Consider the following 26076-nt stretch of genomic DNA (forward strand, 5'->3'; position numbering starts at 1 on the left):
TCCACGTAGTTGAAATCCGTATAGCACGGCTTGATTAAGTCTTCTATTCTGAGACTTTCATACTCTTTGTCTAGAGCTAAAATTGGTAATACCTGGAGGGTAATGTATTCGAACTTTTCTTCTTTTTGAAGATCTTCTTGTGGTGTCTTCTTAACCAAAGGATTTACTGCTTCTGCAAAAGTCTCTGGGACATTCATGGTGTAGCTCTCTTTAGTTTGAACTGTAGAGCTAGATGTCGATCCTTTTTCCAAGGGTTTTGGTTGGATTTTGGTAAGTTTTTCTGAGGGAACTGGAATAGGTGCTGGTAATTTTGGGTACTCAGCAAGAGCTGTATACCGGTTTTGGAAAGAAAGCTGGGACCTTTGAGGGGCTGATGTTTTGGTAGGAGTTATGGGAAGAGGGACAAATGGTCTAGCCATTTGAGGTTTGTTGATCTCCTTTCCTTTGGAAGGAGCGTTAGGTGTGAAGGGCCTCATTTTTTCCCTGTAAAAATTCTCTTGTTAGAAAATCAGGTAAAGAATTTTCTTCTCCTTTGATAAACTCGATTTTAAAATCAAAGCTAGACAGTAGAGCTTGCCATCTAGCAAATATCTGTTTTGAAACCAGATTTTTAATATCTTTTTGTAAAATTTCTTTAGCAGATTTACAATCTACTCTAACCAAAAATTCTTTGTTAATAAGATCGTCTTGAAATTTAGTGATACATAGCACTATAGACAAAACTTCTTTCTTAATAGTAGAATAGTTTTTCTGGGTGAAATTCAAGATTCCTGAAGTAAAACGAACTAATTGTTTAAAAGACTCAATGGAAATCTTTTGTTTGAGGATACCACTGTAACCTATATCTGAAGCATCTGTTTCAACTATCATAGAAGCTTCTGGGTTAGGGATTCCTAAGCATGGAAGGTTTTGTACAAGTTTCTTAACTTAAATGACTGACTGTGTCTGTTCTTGACTCCATGGGATAGGATTCTTCCTAAGTCTTTTGTAAAGAGGTTCACAGACCTGTCTAATGTTGGGGATAAAATCAGCAACATAATTGAGACTTCCTAAGAATCTCTGTAGTTGGGTTTTTTCACTAATCTCATTAGGAAATTTGGACGAGAACTCTATGGCTCTACAAATCGGTTTGTAAGATCCTTGGTAAAGGTCATGACCTAAGAATCTAATGGAGGTTTGGAAGAGTTTGATCTTCTGGGCACTAACTACCAAACCGTTTCTCTTAACAACTTTCAGGAAGGTGTTGAGATGTTTGAAGTGAGAATTTATGTTATCAGAAAATATAAGAACATCATCTATATAGACTATAGACATATAACTGTAATCATTGAATATGGAGTTCATGATATTCTGAAATTCAGATTGGGCGTTCTTGAGACCAAATGGCATTACATTCCATTCGTATTGACCGAAAGGAACATTAAAAGCCATTTTGTATCTGTCTTTTTCACCTACTTGAATTTGCCAGAAACCAGATTTCATATCAAACTTACTGTAAACATTAGCTTTGTAAGTTCTTTTCAGAAGATCCCTTTTGTTGGAAATGGGATATCTGATCCATTTCAGGACAGCATTTAACGGTTTATAGTTTATAACTAATCGTGGGGCACCTCTCTCTTTCTCTGCACTCTTGTTGACATAAAATGCAGAGCAACTCTAAGGAGATTTAGAGGGACGGATAATGTTGTTTTTGAGGAGATTTGAAATCTCTTTTTTGCAAACTTCCATAATTTCATGATTCATCTGAATAGGTCTTGCCTTGGTAGGGATGACCTGTTCACTGAATCCTTCTGTGTAAGGAAGTTCAACTAAATGCTTTTTTCTTTCCCAAAAAGTGTTAGGAAAATCAGAACATATTTCTTGTTCAAAAATGTTTTGAAGATTAGCTATTTTGGTAACTATCTCCGGGGTTTTTAAAATCTGTTCGATTTTCTTAACCTTAATTTCATCCTTTAAAAAGGTGATATGCTGAGACAGTTTATTTAAGAAGACCTTCTTCAAAAACCAAAGAGGCTCTGATACTAATTCAAACGAAACGGGATCCAGTATAAAACTTTAAAGACAATATAAGTAAAGCCCTTAAAACAAACTTACAAGTTTATAATTGCTTAAGTATTATATACTGCATCCCATTCCATTCCTACTTGGTATCAAAGCCATGTTGGCAGTATGCGTACTTAGTATGAGCAACTAAGTACATATACTGTCTAGGGCATGGCAAAATTAATTTTCATTATGTGATATTTAAACTATATATATGTATGTCTTGCATACAGTTCTTTCATCTCTGGTTCTTTACTGTTTCAAAGTTTTTTGTATGAGGTATTTATTTTCTCTATAAGTATGAGGTATCCGATTAATATCCGGTTTAAGACGTTGGCTAGCCTCAAAGAGATAGGTCGTTGTTGCCGAGGTAGGCATTTAGACCTTGTTAGGTGATCCCGTCGCCAAGATGACTTTAGAGAAAAGAAAGTAAAACCAAGAAGACTTAAACTGAGAAACCTTCAGGTCTAAGAGATTAAGGTACTGTATCTTGCTATACATATTTACTGTTTACTTATACATACTGAATAGTTATTTTAGCCCTATAAGCCCCTAGACTGTATTTTCAAAAATATGAATCAAAACCAGCATGTTTTGAATAGTGTTAATTTATCTTCTGGAGCAACTAAGATTGCTAAATTAGAAACTGATTTACAAAATTGGAATATCCCTAATGAACCTTTTAAAAAGATTTATGAATTAGGAAATTTCAGTTTCGTTAAGAAGCATAACATTAAGACCTGTGAGTCCACTATTGCTATTAATAATTCTTTAGAAATTATTAAGTTACTTTCTGAGCATGATTTGAATAGATACAAAAATCGATTCAATTATTTGCATATTGGTTTAGTTCAAATTGCTGTCAAACCTCTCTTCAGGAAAGGTTTAGACGTACCCATCTGTGTCCTTCTAAGAGATGCTCGTCTCCTTAATTTTGACGACTCTCTCTTAGGAGTTCTTCAAAGTAACCTAGCCAATGGCCCGGTATACTTTAACTGCTATCCTAATTTCTCGGTAGATATCAATGACCCTAATGTCATGGATACTTTGACTTTGAACATCAAAACCAAGAACATGAATCGCAAAATCAATACTCGTGAAGTAGCTATCATTCACAGAGTCTATTATAGACTCATGGACATTACTCTTGCACCTAGAGCTCTAGTTGAAAGTGTCAAGGGAGTCACCATGCTTATGGAAGCAAATACTGACCATAGCACGGTATTTGTTCCTAGACTCCTTAATTGGAATGATATACTCACAAGTGATGAATGGCACTTTGATGCCATAACCCAACCTTCTACTTCGAATCTTGAAAGATCCCAGATAGAACAGGTAATTCAATTCCCTGATGGATCTATTGATCTAAAATTCTTAGGATCAAGTTCTAATCTCTCGAGCAGAACTAGTTCCTTTAGAAGAAGGACTACTGTTCCTTCCGTACCTTCTTCTTCTAAACCCCCGGAGGAAGACGTAACTGAAAATGTCGAAACTCCAGTCCCGACTACTGGTAACAACAAAGGGAAAGTCACGGGAGTAGATTTCTCCCATATAGTCCCAAAAGTTTATTACCAGAATCGAAAATCAGTAAGAAAAAATAGAAATATACTTCTTCAGAGTCTCGTGCTAAAACGCCAAAGCCACGATATGGAGAAAGACCTAAAGTCAACGCGTAAATTTATTATCTCACTATAAAATAAAAAGTGGAGACCATAGGGGTTAATTCCTATCACCACTTGATCACAACCATAAACTTTTCTCTAAGGATTAAGTTCCATAATTAAAAATAAAATGCTCAAAACCCCATTTAAACAGTCTTAAAATGCTAAAATTAACATTGAGATTAGCCAACTGTTTGTTGATTTTGTCAAGAACATCACCACTAACTTCAAATGTATCTTTGAGTTTCGGATATTTGTCCTTAGAAAACTCAGCGATCTTGAAGCCTAGGTTTGATTCAATATTCTGACTTGAACTGGGTTGTGAAAAGGTTGGCTTTCCACTAAATAAAGACTTTTCTTTGGAGTCTTCTATTTGTCTAGAAATGACATGAAGGAGCTGATTCGAGTAATTTTTTTGTTCAACAACTCGATCAAGATCAGAACAAGTAATTATGTTCGTTGGTTTTTCGCTTTTCATTTTGAAAGGAGAAGCGGAGATCACAACATTAGAAACTGGGATTTTTATTCCTTCTAGAGGAGTGACAGATTCAACAACTTTGTTGTTGGCTGTCTACCATTTGTTAATGAGGACTTGCAAGCAGTCCTTCTGATGTTCATATTTGCCAGATATTTCAAACCACTTAAAGAAATCGATTTCGCATCTCATTCTCTTCATGTCTGATATCCAGCAATCTCTGAAGTCTTTTCTCTATTCAAGAGAATATGTAGCAACATACCATTTTCTTTTAGGTACGTTATTAGGATGTGACCATTGTTGGTCGATATCATAATTTCAAAAATTATCACAAGCGTCCCTCGTTTCCAGATATCCAATACGAGGAAAATCATTTTCTTGCCTCTACTTCTCACGAAGGAAGAAGCATTATCGAATGGAACATTGATGCTCTTGCAGAGCACCAAATATACCATAAACTCCATGAAATGGAAGTTTGTATTACAGCTTACAAGATAAGAGGATCTTCTGATAAAGAAGCCACCTTTATGATTGTAGCTGGATTTACTGGCATGCTAAAACATTGGTGGGATAATTATTTCACTGATGATGTTAGACACGCTATCTATTCTGCTACGGCTGTTGAAACCGTAGTCAAGTCAGAAGGAAGCTCCTCTACTGTGGTTATAGGTGGGACTGTTACCCCTATGGAAACAACCTCACAGATAGCTAGAGAAGATGCATGTGCTACCCTTCTCTACCACATAGCAAAACACTTTATCGGAGAGCCAAAACTCTTCCAAGACATGAGTTTACAAATTCTGAATAATCTATCCTGTCCATCTTTAGATGACTTTATCTGGTATAAAAACCAATTCATCACTAAGGTTATGACTAGACCTGACTGTCATCTAGACTTCTAGAAAGAACGCCTCATAAGCGGTCTTCCCCCTTTGTTCGCTAGCAAAGTTCGAACCAAAATCCAAGATCGTTGTGAAGGTAAAATTCCTTACCATCAGATGACCTATGGTGACATTATTAGCATCATTAACGTTGTAGGTCTTGAACTCTGCACAGACATCAAGCTTAAAAAGTAGCTAAAAAAAGAGCAACACTCTTCTAGAAGAGAATTAGGAAGTTTCTGTCAAGACTTCGGTTACACAAATATTGTCGCTCCTTCTACTCATTCTTCCAAGAAGGACAAGGCTTACAAGTCTGCCAAAAAGACCCGTCGCCACAAATCCAGGAGGAATTTTGATGATCCTCCTAAAAAGAAATCCAAATTCAGAAGACCTTCTTTAAAAACCAAAGAGGCTCTGATACCAATTTAAACGGAACGGGATCCAGTATAAAACTTTAAAGACAATATAAGTAAAGCCCTTAAAACAAACTTACAAGTTTATAATTGCTTAAGTATTATATACTGCATCCCGTTCCGTTCCTACTAAGCTATACTTAACAAACCAAGTATGTCCTGGTCTAATATACACAAAATTAAACCATGCTGCTTTATAATCGTGCCAACAATAAGTTTGGGGACGATGAGTCATGGTGAGTGCAACTGGTGTGTGCAGGTGATCGGCAAACCACTCAAACGGTGATAAAATTTTCTTAATAGTAAACCTAGAATAATTAATATATCCTGGTCTATTCTGACACAAAGTATGTTCTACTTCGATAGAATCAATATCAATTAAAATGGCTTCATAGAACCTTCTTGTTTTGTATGGAGTTTCAGTATCCACATAGTTGAAATCCGTATAGCACGGCTTGATTAAGTCTTCTATTTTGAGACTTTCATACTCTTTGTCTAGAGCTAAAATTGGTAATACCTGGAGGGTAATGTATTCGAACTTTTCTTCTTTTTGAAGATCTTCTTGTGGTGTCTTCTTAACCGAAGGATTTACTGCTTCTGCAAAAGTCTCTAGGACTTTCATGGTGTAGCTCTCTTTAGTCTGAACTGTAGAGCTAGATGTCGATCCTTTTTCCAAGGGTTTTGGTTGGATTTTGGTAAGTTTCTCTGAGGGAACTGGAATAGGTGCTGGTAATTTTGGGTACTCAGCAAGAGCTGTATACCGGTTTTGGAAAGAAAGTTGGGTCCTTTGAGAGGCTGATGTTTTGGTAGGAGTTATGGGAAGAGGGACAAATGGTCTAGCCATTTGAGGTTTGTTGATCTCCTTTCCTTTGGAAGGAGCGTTAGGTCTGAAGGGCCTCATTTTTTCCCTGTAAAAATTCTCTTGTTAGAAAATCAGGTAAAGAATTTTCTTCTCCTTTGATAAACTCGATTTTAAAATCAAAGCTAGACAGTAGAGCTTGCCATCTAGCAAATATCTGTTTTGAAACCAGATTTTTAACATCTTTTTGTAAAATTTCTTTAGCAGATTTACAATCTACTCTAACCAAAAAATCTTTGTTAATAAGATCATCTTGAAATTTAGTGATACATAGCACTATAGACAAAACTTCTTTCTTAACAGTAGAATAGTTTTTCTTGGCGGAATTCTAGATTCCTGAAGTAAAACGAACTAATTGTTCAGAAGACTCAATGGAAATCTTTTGTTTGAGGATACCACCGTAAACTATATCTGAAGCATCTGTTTCAACTATCATAGAAGCTTCTGGGTTAGGGATTCCTAAGCATGGAATGTTTTGTACAAGTTTCTTAACTTGGATGACTGACTGTGTCTGTTCTTAACTCCATGGGATAGGATTCTTCCTAAGTCTTTTGTAAAGAGGTTCACAGACCTGTCTAATGTTGGGGATAAAATCAGCAACATAATTGAGACTTCCTAAGAATCTCTGTAGTTGGGTTTTATCACTAATCTCATTAGGAAATTTGGACGAGAACTCTATGGCTCTACAAATCGGTTTGTAAGATCCTTGGTAAAGGTCATGACCTAAGAATCTAATGGAGGTTTGGAAGAGTTTGATCTTCAGGGCACTAACTACCAAACCGTTTCTCTTAACAACTTTCAGGAAGGTGTTGAGATGTTTGAAGTGAGAATCTATGTCATCAGAAAATATAAGAACATCATCTATATAGACTATAGACATATAACTGTAATCATTGAATATGGAGTTCATGATATTCTGAAACTCAAATGGGGCGTTCTTGAGCCCAAATGGCATTACATTTCATTCGTATTGACCGAAAGGAATATTAAAAGCCGTTTTGTATCTATCTTTCTCAGCTACTTGAATTTGCCAGAAACCAGATTTCATATCGAACTTACTGTAAACATTAGCTTTGTAAGTTCTTTTCAGAAGATCCCTTTTGTTGGGAATGGGATATCTGATCCATTTTAGGACAGCATTTAACTATTTATAGTTTATAACTAATCGTGGGGCACCTCTCTCTTTCTCTGCACTCTTGTTGACATAAAATGCAGAGCAACTCCAAGGAGATTTAGAGGGACGTATAATGTTGTTTTTGAGGAGATTTGAAATCTCTTTTTTGCAAACTTCCATAATTTCATGATTCATCTGAATAGGTCTTGCCTTGGTAGGGATGACCTATTCACTGAATCCTTCTGAGTAAGGAAGTTCAACTAAATGCTTTTTTCATTTCCAAAAAGCGTTAGGAAAATCAGAACATATTTCTTGTTCAAAAATATTTTGAAGATTAGCTATTTTGGTAACTATCTCCGGGGTTTTTAAAATCTGTTCGATTTTCTTAACCTTAATTTCATCCTTTAAAAAGGTGATATGCTGAGACAGTTTATTTATACGAAAAATAGTATTTTTTCTTATAAAATCACTTTCATCTTGTGAAAGGGTTTTAACAAAAGGAAAATCTAATTCTTTTCCTAATATTTGAGTAGAAATACCGTCGAAGCCAGTAATGAAAGGTTTTATACTGGATCCCATTCCGTTTAAATTGGTATTAGAGCCTTTTTGATTTTTGAAGAAGGTCTTCTGAATTTGGATTTCATGTAAGGAATGAAAATTAGTAAATAATAGACATGAGAGAAACATGGAGTAAAAGACTTGACATGTACATCTGCATAGCTTTGTGAATCATTTCATCTTTATAATGTCATGCATATGCGTATAAATGTCATACCATGCATAGGTATATATGTTCATAACATCATCAAGCCTCTGAGGACATCCCATCATATCATTTCGGCCACTGTGGGTAAATCATCAACTTATACCAGCTGATTGGGTGGTGTTGCGTATATAACGCCGTAACCTTTTTCCATACCCCATATATATATAATATACACGTATATAACGCCATCTGGTTATGGGTCAATGTATATGTATAAATGCATGAAATGCATAAGAAATACGTTAATAAGATTTTTTCGGGATGTCATAAAAATAATATGCCTGTCGGATAAATTTTATCAAATACGTATTTTTCTGAGACCCATAAACAGAAGGTATAATAATAATTCACATGTGGAATCAAGAATATAGACACCCCTAATATTTCTATGAATAGAGTCGTTTATGGAAACTGTGCGTTTGCTCGTTTCTTTCAGTATTATTTGGGTCATGCCAAAAAAAAGAAGGGATAGCCTTAACATACCTGGAGTAGGGAAAAATTTATGTGATATTCTTGAGAAGGATTACACCGTACTCCCTTAGAATCGAAAAATCCCGTTGCTATTATAATATGAAGTGATAATCGTCCTTGGCTTTGTATTCTGTATAATTCGTTTGCCGAATGAACTTTGGTATTCCTTCAAGATAAGAGTTCTTTGCATTTGCCTAACCCACTTACGAAATGGGTTCTTGATATTCATTCAAGATAAAAGTTCTTTGCATTTGGCATTTTGTATCACCCACTTTCCAAATGAATTTTGTATTAATGCAAGGCGAGTGTAGGGATAAGTATTAAGCCTTCTCTTTCCATGTGTTATCTTAATAGATTGCCCAAAGTCAAGTCATCTCCAATCCTCCTCTACTTGCTGCCACGTGGGGGGGGCTTTGTCCCCACCTACAATTATCCACAAATCCTTAATTACATGGTTAATCTCTCATTAAACTAATAATTAAATAATTACCCATGTAATTAAGAATTATTTTAAATTACTTAAAATACTACTTATTTTTAACACACTTTATACACCTTACTATCACGTCCATGTGGTACCTTGTATGGTACTAGTCTATAAATACCGGGTATTTTAGCTCGGGCCGTATTTTACCTCAAAATGACAAACTTCGACGAAATTCATTTTCTTCGATTCACTTACCCTCTCACCTTCACAAATTAACTTATCAGTTGTTTGAAATAGCGTAGTACTTATAATCCCAAAATAAATCTCATTCCCGAACTTATGTCGATTAACTTACGATGAAACTTCAACGTACGAAAATGCGGGATGTAACATCTCATTTCCGAGATTTCAATAATTTATTTATGACGTACTTTTACGTACGAAAATATGGGGTGTAACATCTAGTCACCCACAGTTAGATAAATAACCTCCGAAAGTCCACAATGACTGAATCATAACACATTCTATCATCTGGCTAGCTTCGGCCACAACTTCACAGTCCACAACCATGAAACAATCTGCTCCTAAGAACTCCCAATCTCCAAATCCATAGAACACACGAATTACCATATTTGATCCCAACTCCACCGCCAGAATGTCTAACACATCTCTCATACACGATCATCCCACGAGGAATACTTCTAAAATTCTTCCGTGCCACATAGCAAAATTTGAATATCAACAGTCGATCAACCAGAAGAGGGCCGCAGTACCAGTGAAGTATCCATACATCAAAACACATTGACCCTCCTGAAATGTATACTCTCATCAAGCCATACCAAATAGTAATATCATTTACCTAGTCATCTGAAACTGTCCATGCTGCCTACAATTTTTTTTTTTATGACCTTCCCTTCCAAACAGAATTGTGATCCCGCTCACGCAAATCTCAATCCCACACAACACACCGCATATACCATGCCATAATATGAAAAATACGAGAACTTCATAGTCCACTCCGAGTCACAAGAAACTACATACTCAATTAGCCAAGGACCTTCCATTTAATTTCATCCAGGAGAAATTCACTATACACCACATGCTCCTCAAGCCAGCAGGAAATATACCCCTCGAACCTTGGTAAAAACCATTGAGAACTCTTCGAAACCCATTTGCACACAACCAAGCTTTCTGAACTGAATCTCTCTAACTCAACCCAGCCACGCAGGTTGCCAAAACCCAAGAGCATTGCCACGAAACACCTGTAGAGTCTAGCCACGTCATAAGTACCCAAAGAACCAATCATACCCATTACTGTGCTAACCCAACCTACTACCACGCTGTCCTATTTCTCCAAGTCCCTTCCAAATTGCCTTCAAGTTGATACTTCTCCTTGCCGGAGCACAACGATCCTTAACCAAAATTTATCACACAAGAGGCTCTAATATAAAACTACCATGCCCTAAGGCTCATAAGCCGTTAATGTCCCTCGTAAGCACCACAACCGAGATATCCACTCTAAAGAGACCTTATGTGAACCTAAAACTGTTTCCTTCACCTTCTTGATACTGAAATGCATAATACACAATGATATAAAAATTCCACAAGTCTCGACGCCATCCCATGCAAATATCAGATCTTAGCCATATACCGATCCGAAATTCTCAATTTCTACATATAATTCTTGAATCCATTAGAACCATTCTCGAGAGTCGTCCACTCTACTCAAATCTCAATGAACCGACCAAACGCACCGAACGACCTATGCCCCATTAGTACACCAACACCCAAGGGTACTCCCACCTTCCTAAGCAACCGAGGAAATTCCTACTCAATGTATACTACATCGTCCAACCATATAAAAATTATCAAATTCCGATGTCAAATGAACCTTCAAATCTTAAATTAAAGTCTTTGAAGATTTCTACCATTTTCAACTCAATCTTTACCCATTTGAACTCAAAAATCTTTTTACAAACCTTATTGGTATAAGAATATATAAATAATACTCTTACACCCAAGAATCATACTCCTAATCAACCATCTTCTCCCCAAATCCGATATTGAAAAACTAGGGTATGAAGCCTTACCTCTTAGATGAAGAACTTGAGATATTTTTTGTTGGATTTCAAGGCTTGAGCAAGATTTGATGAACAAGACACTTGAGCTTCTTCCTCTCTCTAGAATACTCTCACTTCTCTCTAAAGTATCTGTTTTTAGCTAAAAAAATGACTTAACCCCACTCCCAACCCGGCCTTAGGGGTATTAAATGAGCTCCTACGTGCGCGGCCGCGCACCTGGGCAAGTGACCGCGCATCCGGCCGCGCACATGAGGCAGAAAGTCTCAAATATGCGCGGCCGCGCATCTGGACGCGCATATGACACGGGTCTAGTAAAATGGTCATAACTTTCTGTATACATGTCCAAATGACGAACGGTTTGAAGAGTTAAAAACTAAGATCTTTCATTTGATAGGTTGTCCATCACATAACTCCTTATATATATGTAGATATGCTCGTCCAAAGTTTGGTCTTGTGCGTACTCATTTGGAACTTTAGTCTATTATGAAATTTTCCAACTTGGTTTAGACTTAGGACTTTCCTTAGAGCCCATATCACTTATAATATGCCTCGTATACTTATTATCATATCCAATAGGTGTCCATCATGTTAATTGTCCTCGAATGAGAAGTAGAGTATGCCTTCAAACATATAACATAACTTATCTCTTCTTTCGCACATTTCAATTTTCCAAATTTTACTAACTCCCAAAATTTCCAAAAGTTTCGCCAGAGTTTCCTTTGTAACTGGACCTATCCACCTGCCAGATAATCCCAGAAACCAATCCCAACAACACATACATAATCAAATCAACGTAACATAACATGAAAACAATACTAACAGTGGCCTCATAAGCAATATATTTCTAGAAAATGAACGACATTAACATCAACTATTCAGGTGATACGTAACTCATAGCAGGTAAGCTCCCAACATCTTCATAAAACACATAAATGAATGTTTAAATTAAAGATGACATTTTTGGGTCATTACAGGTAATATATATATATATATATATATATATATATATATATATATATATATATATATATATATATATATATATATATATATATATATATATATATATATATATATATATATATATATATATATTATTTATTTAAAAGCTATTTATATAAAGGTTGACAAAAACCAACCGACTTCGGTCGCTAATATTATTAAATTTATATTTAATTATTTAAAATTGTTTTTTCGACCGAACTCTGTCGGAAATATTTAATTATAACTTATTTCGGTTGGTAAATTAAATATATATAATTTTTGTTATATTAAAAACCAATTGCCTAGGGTGGGAAATCATAATTTCAAATATTTCGACTGAAATCGGTCGGAAATTTTGAAAATTTTTAATAAAAAATTATTTTTGTATATTATATACAAGTATGACGAGGTGTTGGTCAAATATTGACCAATTTCTGACCGAAATCGGTCAGAATATTTTTTTTTTCGTGGGACCACTATTTCTGTTGTGAGAAATATTTTCTTTGACTTTTGCGATCCATTTACTTAATTTTTGACCGATTTCGGTCGGTATTCTTTGGACGAATTTTACCAGTTTTCTAGTAGTGTATGTTATTGGAGAAATTTTATAGGATTAGGTTGTTATTGAACATCACTTCTAAATAGTTAAATAGATTAATTCCTTTGATTTAAAAGTGAGATTAGAGATAATGAAGTTTTGACGCGATCTTATGAATTGTTTATAGAGTTATTTCGAAAGAATAATTCTAGAAATTTACTGCTTTTGACGGAGAGATAATTATGATAACATGAGAACTTACAATTAGTGGAAAATAACTCGGTGAAATTGTAGTGAACACGTTAAGCATCAATCCTGATTATTGAGAAAATCACAACTGTAGGCTTTTTACTCTTGAATACATCTTTGCCTCTTTAGTTGACAACTTTTATTACTTCAGAATTTTCTAGTTAAGTACTCCCCAATTTATATGTCTACACTACTACTTGGGGAGCCTACAAGGTTCATTTGTTACCACAAGTTTCTTAACTATTTTCTAAGTATTTTAAAATATAAGTTATTATGACTTATAGTACTTTGTATGTAGCTTCTAAATATGTAAATTATATTTTAAAAAAAATTAAAATTCATGTCTAATTTCATGGTTAAAATTAAGAATTTTGGCCCTTGTATTCCAAATTAAGCCACATAAATTAAAACAAAGAGAGTAGTTTTAAACAAAAATCTTAATCTTTATAACTCATAGGTTATTTAAATCAGAAGCAATCGCCTATTGGCTTGTCAGAAAGTAATAGGTGGAAGATCCACAGGTTAGGAGATGCATTGTTACTTAGAAAGCAGAAGCTGATTGAGAGGGGGACAGCGAAGAATGGGAAAATCCTTCCTACTACTACCTCCGTTCCAGTTTATGTGAACCTATTTCCTTTTTGGTCCGTTCTAAAAAGAATGACCCCTTTCTAAATTTGGAAACAATTGTTTCCAAATCAGGAAAGAGGTCATTTTATAACCACACAAATATCTAGGCCCCTTTTTGAATTGTTTAGGACTACAAATTTAAAAAAAAATTATTTTTTTTAAACTCTGTGTTGAGTGAAACAGGTTCACGTAGATTGAAACGGAGTGAATATAAAGTTAAAAATATGAAAACCTAATGGATATGATATGATTAGAAGAAGACAGCTAGATTATCTCCATGTGTCTCTTTAGATTTATTTGCTGTGGGTAGAACAGAATCACATATATGTGTCCAATTCTGGAGTTCAAAACTAGTGGACACGTAGGTTGACTTCCCCGCTGGAAAAACACAACCACCACTCGTTCAAAAAATCGACCCAAAACTAGCTGCCAAATCCATTCTTCACCTTCCATTTTCCACCACCACACCAAAATGAAAAAAGGGAAGAGAGAACCAAGATTTTTAATTTATATATTCTTGAAAGAAAAAATATGAGTACTGCATTGTCACCATTCTTCATCTTCCACCAGTTGCTACTTTCTCTTCTTCTTTACATGGCGAAGAATCTAGCAGAATAATTCTGTTATTTTCTTCTTCACTTTCTCTCTCCACCCTTAACTAGTTTTTCTTCCTTTTAAGTCATGACTTCCTCTTACTGTTTGTCTTCAACTAGAAACACTACAAAGCCAGAAGCCTCTTTAGCTCACAATTCTCATCTTTTCTTTCCCAAACAGAGGCAAATATGTGCCCTTCCTAGTGAAACTCAGTTTTTCAAGAAGGATACTTGCTCAGTTTTAAGATTAAGAAATTCTGGTTTCATACACCCTTTTGCTGCCTTGTCATCTTTTGCTGGAGCAGAGGGTGATAAAGGTGAGAAGTTGGAAGTCCAAGAAAATGAAAATTCCGAGGCTTACATGCATGGAATGGCACAGGCATTCAATATATCTTCAAATACAGCTTCTGCAATTTCAATATGCATTGCATTGGCTGCCCTTGTTCTCCCAATTTTCATGAAATCTTTGGGTCAAGGATTGGCCATGAAGTATAAGATATTGTCATATGCAACTCGGTTGTTTGGGTTTTACATGGCGTGGAATATTGGAGCCAATGATGTTGCCAACGCCATGGGGACTTCTGTTGGTTCAGGGGCATTGACTCTCCGGCAGGCTGTCTTAACAGCAGCAGTTCTAGAGTTCTCAGGGGCACTGTTAATGGGAACACATGTAACTAGTACAATGCAGAAGGGGATTCTTGTGGCCAATGTTTTCAAGGGAAAGGATATGTTACTCTTTGCTGGTCTGCTTTCTTCTCTGGCTGCGGCAGGAACATGGTTGCAGGTACATCTACACACTACAACTACTCTTCAATCCCAAGCAAGTTGGGTTGGCAAATGAATTTTATCGTTCCAATAAAACTCATCTAAATTCAATTTTATATAAACAAAAGAACTACAAGTTCTCTATAGTTTCTACTGGTATATACTTCTTTGACTAGACTATACTAGAAAATATTGGACTTACATAGCATGCTAACATGAATATACTTAATCCAACGGGTGGTATCACCTATACAGATATTTTTCTTCCACTGCACCCCGTTTTTCATGAGGTCTGTCTGCATTCCAAGAAAATGTAGCTCCTTCAAGACAACTTATGTGATTTTAAGTCTACTTCGTCCCCTTTAACATGTTCCATCATATTATTTCACATTGAAGAACCAGTGTATCCGAATGATTGACGTAGGACATTGATTAAACCATCTCAAGTTAGATTGACATACTAATAAGTTATGTCATGATCATCAACTTATAAACAGTATATTTATACAATAATAAAAAGTTAAAGAAGCCAAGGTGAAACTTATCTTAAGCTATGCCTAGAAAATAATAAGTTGTATAAGTTGCCTTGGCTGCTTTACATGGTGCTTTCAAGATTAGTTAATAAAAAGGATTGCAGAACATTTTATTTCATCCTGAAAGCTTCCTACTATATAGAAAACTGTCAAGAAGCTGAAATTGAAAAGCATCAGTTTTCACATAAAATGTTGTTTTTGGTGCCATAATTGGTATGTTGAAGTATGCATTCAGGCTTCTTGTAGAAATATTTATGATTTCTGGATTTGAGAAACCTTATTGAAATTCTTCTTCCATAAGGGGGAGTAGCGACTTGGAAGTGATGTTGATTATTTGGTAAATCATATCTCTTGGCCATGATTAGGTTGCATCATATTATGGTTGGCCAGTATCAACCACGCACTGTATTGTAGGAGCGATGGTTGGTTTTGGACTTGTTTATGGGGGACCTGGTGCAGTGTTTTGGAGTTCACTGGCAAAGGTAACTTCCTCATGGATGATCTCACCTTTGATGGGAGCAATGGCGTCCTTTCTTGTCTACAAATGCATCCGCAGGGTATGTTCCCTCTCATGTAGATACCAAACATGGACCTTTATTCAGTGCTAATTCTGGTTTCTTTTCTCGATTTCCAGTTTGTTTATAGTGCTCAGAATCCAGGACAAGCAGCAGCTGCAGCTGCACCTCTTGCTGTTTTTGTTGGTGTGACTGGAATCTCATTTGCAGCCTTCCCTTTAAGCAAGACACTACCTCTAGCTGTTGGCCAGTGTCTAGCCTCTGGGATAGTTGGTGCATTTGTATTTGATAAAATCATTCGAGGTCAACTGGGGCACCTCCTTGCCAAGTCCAATTCTAAAGAACCAGAGACAGAGTCCATCGGCACTAAAAACATTGGATTTCTTTCAGATATAGCAGGTCCTAAAGGAACCCAATTGAAAATAGTATATGGTGTTTTTGGCTATATGCAAGTCTTATCAGCCTGCTTCATGTCATTTGCTCATGGTGGAAATGATGTCTCCAATGCAATAGGCCCTCTGGCTGCAGCATTGTCCATTCTACAAGGCGGGCTCAGTGCAGCCGAGATTGTTATTCCTAACGATGTTCTAGCATGGGGAGGTTTTGGAATTGTGGCAGGGCTAGCAATGTGGGGATACAGAGTGATTGCAACTATCGGAAAGAAGATAACAGAATTAACGCCAACACGAGGATTTGCTGCTGAATTTGCAGCTGCATCGGTAGTATTGTTCGCATCCAAGTTGGGGCTACCTATCTCAGCCACCCATACCCTAGTGGGTGCAGTCATGGGGGTCGGTTTTGCTAGAGGACTTAACAGCGTAAGAGCAGAAACAGTGAAGGAGATTGTGACTTCCTGGATTGTGACTATTCCAGCTGGTGCTTTCTTTGCTGTCACTTATACATGGATACTGACTAAGCTCCTAGCATACCTACTCTAAATGAAAATTGAAAGCAATTAATGAAAAAAAAAATTATGATGTATGTATTAATTGTAAATCACATAGATATACCTTCTATAGTGATTTGAATACAGCTGCAAATTTTGGAACCTAATTGGACAATCTTTATCGAGAGTAGTAGTCCATCAGTCCGGAGAAAAGAACGAGAAATCCAGTTTTGCAGTACATCAGTCCCCTAGTACAACCGAGATTGCAGCCCCGGACTTGATTTCCACTTGCCTTGCTCTTCATCTTTCTTCGGCTCTACGTATCGCGAGCATTTAATATGAACATATTTTATCCTATGCAGGTACCACAAAAACAGGACACTCTTTATCAGGTTCTTTGGAATACTGTGCATCGTTCTCAGGTTCTTTGGAATACTGTGCATCGGAAATGCTAATCTACACTTATAGAATATTAAAAGGAAAGAAGAAGCTGTAAGATAAAACACATTTGTCTATCAGGAATCAAAGACTTCTCTGAATTATGCCTATAATTTTGTTTACCCGAAAAATCGGATAACGTTAAATTTATATATGGTTCTAAGGATACGTAATATTCTTTGATACAAAGATAACAATACAAGTATTTTGACTATGAGAATGAGAATGATGAACAGAAAGAATGAATAAGATGAAGTAAAACAAGCACAAGGAGATATTTTGGTATATGAGAAAAGATCTTTTTTGTTCCAATCTATTCCGTATCTTCCGTCTGTCCATAGCTTACAAGGATTTTCCCTTTTATAGTAGAGGGTCATTATAAAAAATAATAAAATAAAGCATATAGTGGAGGACCCATGATGATTTGTCTCTTCCTCGATTCCCGCCAAGATTTTCTCTCTTGGTGCGGTTCCAACGGCTCTTGTCTGTGAGCTCGATACTGGCTCGAACTCGTTACTGGGTCGAGCCCTTCGGTCTTGGCTCGAGTTCGACCTTCGGGATGGGCGTCGAACATTTCTGACCTCGAAGCAATGCCTTGCGGATCGATTCGGTCACGGGCTCGATAAAGTTATCGAGCCGACTCCTCGAGTAGCCTTCGGACTCGAGGCTCGTTAGTACTGACTTCGGAGCTCACTCCCAAAATCTCACTCCGACTTCTTACCACTTGAACTCGATCGAATCGTAGGAAGGTCGAAATCTATTTCGACCGTATACAGATAGTCCCTTCGTTTCTCACGAAGGATGCAGTGAGAATCCATGTGATTTAATGCTTGTCAGATGGTGGTCGACCACCTCTGATATTGAACCGTCATGATGCGAGCCTATAAATAACTCTTCCATCTTACATTCACCACTTTTACGCATTGACTCCCCCAAATTTTCTTATCTTTTCTTTCTATCTCGTCGCTTGTAGAGCCATCTACACCAGAGTTTTGGTGTCGTCAATTTTTCACTTTCCTTTGTCTTTCTTCCTCTCATATCAATGGCCAAAACTTCGAAAACTGTACCTTAGAAAGAGAAAACTTCTTCTTCGCGGTCGTCCGACGATAAGGCGCCGATGAAGCCATTCATCTATGACTACGTTCCCGGCCCGTGTACTCTGAAGATCGATTTTAAGGTTGAGAATCCTTCATCTGTCTCGGGTCTATGCGAGCACGTGTCGATGTACATGTGTTCTATAACGGAGGGTCATCTCGAGGCCTTTAGAAAAGACTGCAACTGGGGTTCCGAGGTTGTGTTGCAAATTCCATCCCCCGAAGAGAGCGTCATCACCCATGTGGAAGGGTTTTTAAGTGTTTACACTTATCCCTTCACATTGGGTCCGGTCGACCCGGTGATCATTGATTTTTGCAAAAGATATCAGGTCACCCTTGGTCAAATTCATCTCTCTCTATGGCGTATCGGCCTCAAATCTTTTGAGGATTAATCAGACTTCATCGTCGGGCATCGAAGGCTTTGATGTCGAGCATCGACGAAGACAAGGATCGGGGTTGGATGGGGTGTTATATTCTGGTGAGGACCCGTAACCTTATTCCGGAAGAGAAGATGCCGTTCCCCAAGGAATGGAAATCGACCGTAAGTGGTTCTCATAAGACGTTGCTTTTCGTATCCTTTCCCGATTTTTTTCTGATATCTTTTCCCGATATACAGCTTCCCCTTGGATGCCACAAGCGGTGTCCGACCTCGAGGATTGGGTTTGGAAGTTAGCCTCGACTTCCTCTTATGCCGAACACGCTAGGCGTGATTTGGAAAAAGGTAGATGGGAGGCCAAGAACCACGGTAAGGTTTTACTTCTCGTTTCCATCGAAGTGTTCTTTGTGCTCCACTCGTTAACGATTTTCTTTCATGCAGGTGTAGCCAAGGACGCCACTTTGAGGCCTTCGAGCGGTGAAGAAGGAACCAAGTCCCTGGTCCCGAAACCAGGGAAAGACAAGAAGCGAAAAGCTGCCTCTCGGTCAGTGGGCCCCAAGCCCAAAACTCGAAGGGTAAGGAGGAAGGCATTTGCTCTTCCGATTGACTCGGTCCAACGACTGAGAGAAGAAGAAGAAGACGAAGAAGAAGAAGAAGAAGAAGAAGAAGAAGAAGAAGAAGGCGGTGCCTCGGCTTTGGTGATCCGATCTGCGAGAGCTATCGAGGTCACCAAAGTTCCTGAGCCGATGGCGGCTGTACCGGTCGGGGTTGGCCTCGGGATCCCGAGTCTTGATCGGAACGCCCTGAGTGATTCGCTTGGGGCTATGGCAGTGGGTCATTCGCCTTCCCTTCCTACCTTTTCTGAGGAGGCGTTAAAGGAAGCTCGAGAATTGAAGACCCCCGATATGGGCGGAGGCTCTAGTGTAGGGGATCCCTTTCGGGATTGCTTTACTGGAGTCGATGTTGCTTCCGATATTGGGGACGCTTCTTTTCTACTAGAAGAGGCCCAACGTTTCATTACTCGGCTAATGATTTTACTATACTTGGTTTCTTTGTTCTTTTCCGAACTTGACTCGTGTTCTTTCCCTACTGTGCAGGCTATTAGTAGGTTTCGAGTCGACCTTAGCCAGTGTGAGGTCGAGCTTCAGAAGGTCTCGGGGGAGAGAGACGCCCTGCGGCTTCTTTGTAGCCAAAAGGACGAGGCTATAAAGGACCTCCAAGCGGATTTGGCTAAGGCTCATGAAGAAGAGACCGAACTTGATAAGCAGGTGAGCCTCGTTCTGTTAAAGTATGGGTTTGACTCGACTGTGGAAGTTAACCCTTCGTTGTCTCAGCTGCAGCAAAAGGTTGAAAAGATCGGGTCACTTCGGGAAGAAGTCGATCAAATCAAAGCTGAATATAATCGGTGGAAGGAGACTATCGACCGCCTGGCTACGAAAAAAGAGACCATTTTGACCGACTTATTATCGGCCGATGTTCAGCTTCGAAACGTTAAGCAAAAGGGTTCGGCTCAAGCTAAGAGGATCGAGGAGCTTGAAGCTCGGCTTGTTGAAGCCAAGGCGAAGGTTGAGTCATCAAAAATCTTGGCGGATAAGTCCATTGCCGTGTATCGAGCTGATGCCGAGGCTACTCAGATAGAGGCACGAGAGGCGGCAGATACTGTCAACACTCGAGCACATTGGATTTCCGAACTTGCCAAATGTAGGTCTCGGAGGGAGACCTTCGAGGAGATACACGCTCGAGGTTTTGACCTTACTGAAGAAATAAAAAAGGCTAAAGAGCTCGAAGCTGAAGCTGAAGCCTTGGTTTTTGATGGCGATGATGATGATGATGACGGTAGCAAGAGCGGATCCGAGGATGGGGAAAAGCCCGAGAAAGAAGCAAACGCCCCTAAGGATGATCAGGAAGCTTAGTTCATAATATTTTACGTTTGTAATCAATCATGTAGAATTTTTTGTATATAGACAACTTGGCCGATTTGTGAAGACTTTATATGTGCCTTACAAATGTTTTCATAAGGATCCTAACAATTCAATCAAATTTGGACTTCGTAGTCTCTATGATTGATTGTTCGAAGTGACGTAGCCCTTAGGCTTACTAGTTAAGTCAATGATTTGAACTTGAAGAAATATAATCCGTAGGCGTAATAGTTGAGTGAGTGCTTGCTTGAACTCGAAATGAAAGTAGCCCGTAGGCTTTAGTCGTCGAGTGAATGATTCGAACTCGAAGTAATGTAGCCTGTGGGCGTAATGGTCGAGTGAGTGCTTGCTCGAACTCGAAATGGAAGTAGCCCGTAGGCTTTAGTCGTCGAGTGAATGATTCGAACTTGAAGTAATGTAGCCCGTTGGCGTAATGGTCGAGTAAGTGCTTGCTCGAACTCGAAATAAAAGTAACCCGTAGGCTTTAGTCGTCGAGTGAATGATTCGAACTCAAAGTAACGTAGCCCGTGGGCGTAATGGCCGAGTTTATCTTAATTCTGATTGCATAATAAATCTCCAAATAGAGGAATTTTTCTTGGATATAAGTCGTTATACATGTGTTCATGTTTTGCATCTAGGTTCGGGCCAACTACATGAGCATGGTTCGTTTTGACCATTTTGGCTCTTACAACTTTTCCTACTGGAACCCCGTTGTTGCGAAATAACTTTCTTGTATCAGAACTTGATATATTTGAGGGCTAATGCCCCCCCCCCAGTATTCGAGGTTGATTGTATGGAGGCCTCGGATACTTGTTGTAAGTGCAGCATGATCAATGGTTGCCTCATTAAAAACTTTGCCGAAAAACCCATTTGGGATAAAACCGGTCTAAGGGAAAAAGAGTGCAACGCTTGCTTTTAAGCGAAAGATCCATCTTAGCTCTTGTTCGGACTTCTGCAGGGGTCAGTTTTGAAATGTAGATGAATATGGAAGGGTCATACCTTAGCAGTAGTACCGTTTTAGATGTGATACATTCCAGCTGCTTGATAGCTGTTTGTCGTTTAATATGCCAAGCATGTACGATCCCTTTCCGATGTTCTCGAGTACCTGATATGGTCCTTCCCAATTTGGTCCTAATTTTCCTTCGTTCGGATTTCGGGTATTGATGGTGACTTTTCTTAACACTAAGTCCCCGAGCTTGAAATGGCGGAGCTTGGTTCTTCAATTATAATATCTTTCGATTCGTTGCTTTTGGGCGGCCAATTGGACGAGAGCTGCTTCTCGTCTTTTGTCCGATAATTCAAGGCTGGTATTCATAGCCTCGTTATTTGATTCTTCCGTCGTGAATCGAAATCTGGTACTAGGTTCACCGACTTCGATTGATATCAATGCTTCGGACCTATATACTAAGGAGAATGGGGTTGCCCCCGTACTGGATTTTGACGTTGTCCGATATGCCCAAAGGACTTCGGGCAGGATTTCTCTCCATTTTCCTTTAGCGTCGTTCAACCTCTTCTTCAGGTTTTGAAGAATAGTTTTGTTCGTTGATTCGGCCTGTCTGTTCCCACTGGGGTGGTATGGTGTTGATAGTATCCTTCTTATTTTGTGATCTTCGAAGAATTTTGTTACTTTGCTGCCAAATAACCTCTTTCTTTCTTACTTTCTCGAATGCCTGTGCTTCAACCCATTTAGAGAAATAGTCAGTCATAAATAAAATGAATTTAGCTTTACCTGGGGTCGATGGCAGAGGGCCGACGATATCCATTCCCCATTTCATGAATGGCCATGGGGATAGGACTGAGTGAAGTTGCTCTCCGGGTTGATGGATCATTGGCGCAAACCTTTGACATTTGTCACATCTACGAACAAATTCCTTCGCATCTTTGCCCACATCGATCCAATAATACCCTCCTCTAATTATTTTTCGAACTAATGTATCGGCACCGGAGTGATTCCCGCAAGTGCCCTCGTGCACTTCCTGTAGGATGTAATCGGTGTCTCCCGGACCCAAGCATACTGCCAATGGTCCATCGAATGTCCTTCGATATAGCATCCCATCCGAAGCCAACTGGAATCGAGCAACTTTAGTCCGTAGGGCCCTAGAATCTTTAGGGTCCGATGGGAGCTTTTCGCTCTTTAAGTATTCAATATACTTGTTTCTCCAATCGCAGGTTAAGCTTGTAGAATTTATCTTGGCGTGACCTTCTTCGATTACCGATCTCGAAAGTTGAACAACAGTCCCCGAGCTCAGGTCATCTACCTCGGCCGATGATCCCAAATTCGCAAGCGCATCGGCCTCATTATTCTGTTCTCATGGAACATGCCGTAAAGTCCATTGTTTGAAATGGTGCAAAGTGATAAGCAGTTTGTCTAAATACCTTTGCATTCTACCTTCTCGAACTTCAAATGTTTTGTTTACTTGACTCACCACCAGCAAAGAGTCACAATTGGCTTCAATGACTTCTGCTCCCAAGTTTCTAGCTAGCTCGAGACCTGCAATCATGGCTTCATACTCGGCCTCGTTATTAGTCAACCTGATAGTTTTAGTAGATTGCCTAATAGTGTTACCCGTGGGTGGTTTCAAAACTATGCCTAGCCGGGACCCCTTCACGTTCGAAGCCCTGTCCGTAAAAAGGATTCATACCCCCGATGATGTACCCAATTTCAACAGGAGTTCTTTTTCGACTTCGGGTACGAGGGTTGGCGTGAAATCGGCCATGAAGTCTGCTACAATTTGAGACTTGATGGCCATACGGGGTTGATATTCGATATCGTACCCACTGAGTTTGACGGCCCATTTGGCCAATCGACCTGATAGTTCGGGCTTGTGCAAAATATTACGAAGTGGGTAGATGGTTAATACACATATGGGGTGACATTGAAAGTACGGTCTTAACTTTCTAGAGGCGCTTATAGGTGCAAGTGTCAATTTTTCTAGGTGCGGATACCTAGTTTCTGCTTCTCCTAAGGTTCGACTTATATAATAAACGGGAATTTGCGTACCTTGCTCTTCTCGAACTAGGACACTGCTTACGGCGACTTCCGATACTGCCAAGTACAAGCAAAGTTTTTCGTCTGTTTTTGGAGTGTGAAGTAGTGGTGGGCTCGATAAATATCGTTTTAGTTCCTCTAATGCTTGTTGGAATTCCGGTGTCCAAGCGAAATCATTTTTTTTAGTAGAGAGAAACAATTGTGACTCCGATCTGATGATCTCGAAATGAATCGGCCTAAGGCTGCAATCCGTCCCGTTAGCCTTTGTACAGCTTTCACGCTGTCCACGATGGCGATGTCTTCGATGGCCTTGATTTTGTCGGGGTTAATCTCGATTCCCCGATTTGACACCATGAAGCCGAGGAACTTGCCCGAACCGACCCCGAAAGCATATTTTTCGGGGTTGAGCTTCATGTTGTATTTCCTCAAAATCTTGAACGTTTCCTGCAAATGGGCCAAATGGTCCTCTACGCGCAGGGACTTAACTAGCTGATTTACCTATTTGTTCTTCAAACATTTTATTTACTAGGCGTTGGTAAGTAGCCCCTGCATTTTTTAGCCCGAAGGGCATCACATTATAACAATATATTCCATATTTGGTGACAAATGAAGTCTTTTCCTGGTCCTCCGGGTTCATCTGGATTTGATTATACCCGGAATAGGCATCGAGAAAAGTGAGGATCTCGTGGCCGGCCGTGGCATCGATCATGCGATCGATGTTGGGCAGCGGAAAGGAATCTTTGGGGAATGCTTTGTTCAAATCCTTATAGTCCGCACACATTCTAAGTTTGTTCCCTTTTTTAGGCACTACAACCACATTGGCTAACCATTCGGGATATTTCACTTCCCGAATGGACCCTCTCGTGAGAAGTTTGGTTACCTCGTCCTTTATGAATGTGTGCTTTTCCTCGGACTGGGGTCTTCTTTTTTGCTTCATCGGTCTGAACCTAGGGTCCAAGCTTAGCCGATGCGTCGTTATGTCTGGTGGGATCCCTATTATATCTAAATGGGACCAGGCAAAACAATCAATGTTATCGATAAGAAATCGAACAAGTTTCTTCCTGAGTTCGGGGCTCAACCCCCTTCCCAGGTATACCTTTCGTTCGGGACAGTGCTCGATTAGTATGACTTGCTCCAGTTCCTCAATTGTTGATTTGGTGGCGTCGGAATCATCGGGGATCACGAAGGATCGAGGGATCCTCTGATCATCATCTTCCTCGATCTTCTAATTATCTGGCTGGGTCGAAGCCGACATCTGTGATTGCTATTTGGTGTTCCGTTCTCCCTCTGAGCCTGATCCCTTTATCAGCGAAGGCGAGGATATTGATTTTGCTTCCTCGACGGCGAACATTTCCTTTGCGGCTGGTTGTTCTCCGTACACTATTTTGACACCTCTCGATGTTGGGAATTTGAGGACCTGGTGTAGGGTCGAAGGTACAACTCTTATATTGTGGATCCATGGCCTTCCGAAAAGGGCGTTGTATCTCATATCGCCTTCGATCACATGAAACTTTATTTCCTGGATGGTTCCGGCCATGTTTATTGGTAGGATTATCTCGCCTTTGGTGGTTTCACATGCTATATTGAATCCATTTAGAACGAGAGTTGTGGGTACGATCTGGTCCTGCAGGCCAAGCTATTCTACGACCTTCAATATGATGATGTTGGCCGAGCTACCTGGATCGATTAACACACACTTAATTTTAGTTTTATTCATAAGTACGGATATTACCAGTGCATCATTATGAGGTTGGATGACTCCTTCTGCATCTTCATCATCGAAGGACAAAGTCCCTATGGGTGCGTAATCTTGAGTCCGAGATCGCTTTTCCCTCACAATCGATGTTTTAGTGCGTTTAAGCACCGGTCCATGAGGGGTATAGACGCCGCCGATGATCATGTGAATGATGTGCTGTGGTTCTTCTTGCTCGTTTTGCTTGTCGAAATCCCTGTTTTTAAAATGGTTCTTCGCTCTATCACTCAGAAGTTCCCGAAGGTGCCCTTTGTTAAATAAGCGGGCTACTTCCTCTCTTAGTTGCCTGAAATCTTTCGTTATGTGGCCATGGGTGCCATGATATTCGCACATTTGATTAGGATTCCTTTGGGCAGGATCGGTCTCCATGGGTTGAGGCCATTTAGTGTCTTTGATGCGTCCGATAGCCGACACGATGGCTGATGCACCAACGCTGAAGGTGCTTCTATAGGGTCGGCATATTTATCAAAGCCGCTCTTGCTCATAAGTCCCCGAGAATTTTGCCCTCGATCAATCCTTCGATTGTTCCGAACTGTATTGTGTGATGAACCGTTGTTCATCCGATCTGCGACGTACAGTTGATATCGGTCTCTGTTCGACCTTTGTTCTTTGTTGATATCCTTTTG

The 26076-nt window shown here is 39.2% G+C and overlaps 1 protein-coding gene across 1 annotated transcript; it reads left to right on the plus strand.

The window, feature by feature from the left end:
* The first annotated feature begins 13941 nt into the window (after window positions 1-13941).
* Window positions 13942-17048, plus strand: LOC107832791 (inorganic phosphate transporter 2-1, chloroplastic). The gene is made up of 3 exons (XM_016660669.2): window positions 13942-14966; window positions 15846-16037; window positions 16115-17048. The coding sequence occupies exons 1-3, from the start codon at window positions 14271-14273 to the stop codon at window positions 16931-16933; spliced, it is 1707 nt and encodes a 568-aa protein (XP_016516155.1). The 5' UTR covers window positions 13942-14270; the 3' UTR covers window positions 16934-17048.
* Window positions 17049-26076: the final 9028 nt, after the last annotated feature.

Source organism: Nicotiana tabacum, chromosome 12, assembly GCF_000715075.1.
Source record: "Nicotiana tabacum cultivar K326 chromosome 12, ASM71507v2, whole genome shotgun sequence".
NCBI lineage: Eukaryota > Viridiplantae > Streptophyta > Magnoliopsida > Solanales > Solanaceae > Nicotiana > Nicotiana tabacum.